The following is a 4,135-nucleotide window of genomic DNA, read 5'->3' on the forward strand; positions in this document are numbered from 1 at the left end:
CTGGGTGAAAGGAAATGTCCCACCTTTCCACCTCCTTCTTTAGGACAAATTTCTGAAAAAATTCCTTGTTAATCAAGAAATGACTTCAGTTTCAAAATATGCTGAATGCATTCAGTTTCCAGTAGCTCTCAGCACACACTATATATTAGGACTTGGTAAACTTGAGGACCGAAAGGACTTCTTGACCTGCTTGCCTGGAAAGTGCAGTGGTCCCTTGTAGACCCTTTGTCTTCATTGCTTTTAAAATTTCTTCTAAAATGAAAATCAAAATAAAAGATAAAATCCATTAAATCATTTGATGATGTGTATGATCACAGAGTTCAATAAGATGATAAACACAGACTATTTACAAATTATATTCACCTGGTAAAACAATGTATACCAAGCAAATGTCTACTGAAATGAACCTGAACTTCAGACAGATGGGTACACTTTGCGTTTTCAAGGTGTTGCTGAGGATTCTAGTCACACTGAATGTCTTGCTTCGTTCGCAGTGGCAGCCTACTGTGAACTCAATAGAAACATTAATTATACCTGTTATTATGGCAAGTGATCAGTGTTTTACTTATTGGCTCCAATCTCTACCCTATATTCTTCCCTTTGGATGAGAAAGGTCAATTAAGGTATGGACAAACTGAATAGTGATATTGCACAGTGAGAGTAAATAAAGTACCTTCTCTCTTTCAGGCATATTGAGAAAAGCAAAACCTTCCTTTTATAAATAAATAAAACTAAAAAGACAGAACTAAAAAAATGGAGTTACAAAAAAAGAAAAGAAAAGAGAAAGAAAAAAGAAAGAAAACTAGTAATCATATTGTGATTTGAGGGGTTGAGAATATAAGGTGTAAGATAAAAATCAAACTTGAGGTGTACAGAAAAAGAAAACAAAGATTATGGTCAATTTAGCTATAATCTGAAAACCAAGATATAAAAATCCATACAATAAAATAAATATGATAAAACTTCAGATGAACTAAAGAGTATATAGCAGAATTGTCAAGGGCATGAAGACTAGAGGGTAGAAAGAAAATTCACAAGACTGAGAGTGTGCTGTTAGAAGAAATTAGAGATTTTGTATTTGAATATTAGTTTATGAATGGGGAAAAACTGACAACAAAAAGAGAAGACAATATTTTTTAAAATGAAAAAGAATTTATCTCTTAAAATCTCTTTCCTCTTTCAACATGAATTTATGCCTGTACTTGCCGTCAGTGATTAAATTCATTAACATGCCACATTACCTTATAAATTATAGTCTTTTACATTGTTAACTTGATTTCAGCAAAGTAAATGGTTAAATGATAAACTGGCATGTATTACCTGGATTGTTTTCTTTAATGGTAACTAAATAGAATAATCCTCTTGGTGAAAGGAGATCTGAAGCCAGTGGAAAGAACCGGTCCATGACTTCTCGACCATTTTTGCCACCAGCCCATGCTGCCGCTATTCCGTGACTTCCTACCTACGACAGATTGGAAAGACTGTTTTTTCTTTTAGCTCATGTCAATTTTCATTTAGATCATAAACTGAATCTTTTTGACAAGTAATATCACCAAACAAGTATATATTTTCCATTTCACTGCTGACAAAAAGGCAGGAAAGTTGAATCTAATTTCCACTGTTTCCAGTTTGTATGACCTTGGGTAAATTAATAATCTTTGTCAATTAGTTTCCTCACTTATCTGTAAAATTAGAAAAATAATAGTTCCATCTATACAATCAGAAAACTCATAAAATATTTTTATCCACTATTAGGAATAAATGAGGAAATATATTTAAATTTTTGAGAACATTACCCTGCACATATTAAGGGCTTACTAACAGTTGTTACCATTAATACAATGTTTAAATTGAGAGATATGGGTAGCTTTTATAGCTACCCATAAAAAAGCTATAGCTTTTTTTAATTCTTCTATAATATAGAAGAATTAGAAGCTAGAAGGGGGGGAGGTTGTATTATAAGAGATCTACTGCACAGAAACAAAGTTCTAAAATGTCCCAATGCACCTGACTCGCTTCTAGATTAAAGTATGAAACACAGACCTTTTTAAAGAACCTGTTTATTATATAAAGGTACACTGAAGCATTTTTCCTCTAACAATCTAATTGTATTCTTAAAACAAAATCCATGACTTTATGTAGTATGCAAATCCTTACCATTATGCATTTTTTTTCAAAATTAAGGAATATTTTGAAGAAATCACTCAAGAATTACTTTAACTCCAACACGACCATTTTCTTCCTATTTCCTTCTATGGCTTTTGTCCATCTTTTAGTTTAAGTTATTTATATACAATCATGCTTTCTATTTATTCATGTAATATGGCACATATTTCCCCATTAAAAAATCATTCCTTTATAGCTATAACCATATGCATATATAACCTTACAAAGAAGAGAAATATGTTAATATACCTGCTTTAAAAAAGTCACACTTTTTCCTTTCACTATTTTGCCTGTGTGCCTCTCCACTATCTTCTACACACATAGGTTTTTCTTTTTTGTCCATGTTTTACAAAGACAGGATTATATTCTATAAACTTACATGCATCTTGCTTTTCTCACTCAACAATACCTTATGGAAGTCTCTTCTGATACAGTTCTAGTTCATTCTTTTAATGGCTGTATAATATTTCATGGTGGGAAAGTATGATATCTTATTTAGCTATTGATGGCATTCCCTACGTCCATTTTCTTAATTTTCTCTGAATCTAATTATTCCCATGCCTATCGTAAGTCTCTCTATACAATTTTCCACAAAGTTAATCATATTGGAAAATTTATCAGTTCCTGTTTTTTGTCGAGACTTTCCTTCTAGAGACTTCTCTTTTCTGGTATTGCCTTTGCTTTTCTTCTCAGTTGAACTCCCTCTTTTTCCGGGACTCATGGCTTCCTCTTCCTTCATTTACACCCTTATTTTGGTGAAGCCCATTCTCTGGATGTTTCATCAAGTAAGATAGTCTGTGGCCAGTGTGCACGATGATGACAGCCTCTACCAGGCTTGTCTGTTGTCACTCTGCTCCAATATGGATCAGGGTCCCACTGTGGCGTGACTCTCCAAGGATGCTCAGCCACGTTTATCTGCTCACACTAGACATGACTCTCCAGGAAGATGGCCTGGTACCAGCCACATTCTTACAGGCCACAGGAGGGAGATTTCTGTCTTCACGAGGCAGCAGTCATGTTTGGTGGCCTTCTGTTTGCCTGCTACCTGGGCCAACTGCTGTGTACACTTCTGATCCTTCAGAGACCACAGGCACATACCAACAGCACCTTATTTCGTGTTCTTGAAGATACCAGTAAGTACGGTCACAACTTTTTATGAGTACAAACTCCTGTTATTTGTATATTACGTCTCCTAGATCTCTAAGTCTCTTATCTTTTACCTTCATGATTTTCTTCTCTTTATCTTCATGCTCTGTGCACTGAAATGATTCTTTCATTGGGTTTCCAGACCACTGATTAAGGTCTTGACAGTGACCATATTCTCTCTTAACTCATTTCTTAATGTTTTATTGTGTAAAACATGTTTTCAAGCTCCAAGACATCTTCATTGTATTGTATTTTGCTCCTGCTCTCTAGCTAATTGCTCAGCTCATGGGAATTAGGACACTAGTTCTCTTTGTTGGGACTGCAAAAAAGGCCCAAGGCATTGCCTTCCTCAATCATCTTATGTCCCAGCAGCCATAAGGCTCAGGAGAAGCACATATCTTAGTCCAAGGAACAGGGGACAAAGGAAGCCCTTTGGAGTCACTGTGTTCTCAGAATCGCCTCTTCTCATTCACTAGTTGTCCCACTAGTTTGCAGACCTGATAGACTGTGATTTACTTAACTGTTTCTCTACTGCTACGTATATAGGTTCACATTTGCCATCATAAATAAAGATGCAATAAGCATATTTTTGTGAATTTCAATTTTTAGTCTACTATTGAATGATTTTCTTAAATTTCAAGAACTGAGATTATTGGACTGAAATATTTCTATCACACGATATTTATTTCTGGAGTGCTTTCCAAAAGAGTTGTATTAAGTTGCATTTTTCTCAACTGCTGTTCACCTTACGACAATGGCGTCCTTCCTTCTTATATGAGTTTGTACGTCAGTAGAGTAACAGCTTTTTCATCACTTAACTGCC

At 34.9% G+C, this 4,135-nt stretch overlaps 1 protein-coding gene across 1 annotated transcript in view; it reads right to left on the reverse strand.

Annotated features, from left to right (window-relative positions):
• The window catches only part of N6AMT1 (N-6 adenine-specific DNA methyltransferase 1 (putative)), an 11,479-nt gene continuing 7,344 nt past the window's right edge, over positions 1 to 4,135 (reverse strand). The window contains exons 4-5 of the mRNA XM_012657418.1: positions 1,321 to 1,462; positions 1 to 252 (exon numbers count right to left, since the gene is read on the reverse strand). Of these exons, the coding sequence (XP_012512872.1) occupies positions 146 to 252; positions 1,321 to 1,462 (249 nt within the window). The 3' untranslated portion in view covers positions 1 to 145. The remainder of the gene's footprint in view (positions 253 to 1,320; positions 1,463 to 4,135) is intronic.

Source organism: Propithecus coquereli, unplaced genomic scaffold (assembly GCF_000956105.1).
Source record: "Propithecus coquereli isolate 6110/MARCELLA unplaced genomic scaffold, Pcoq_1.0 Scaffold54, whole genome shotgun sequence".
Classification (NCBI taxonomy): Eukaryota; Metazoa; Chordata; class Mammalia; order Primates; family Indriidae; genus Propithecus; species Propithecus coquereli.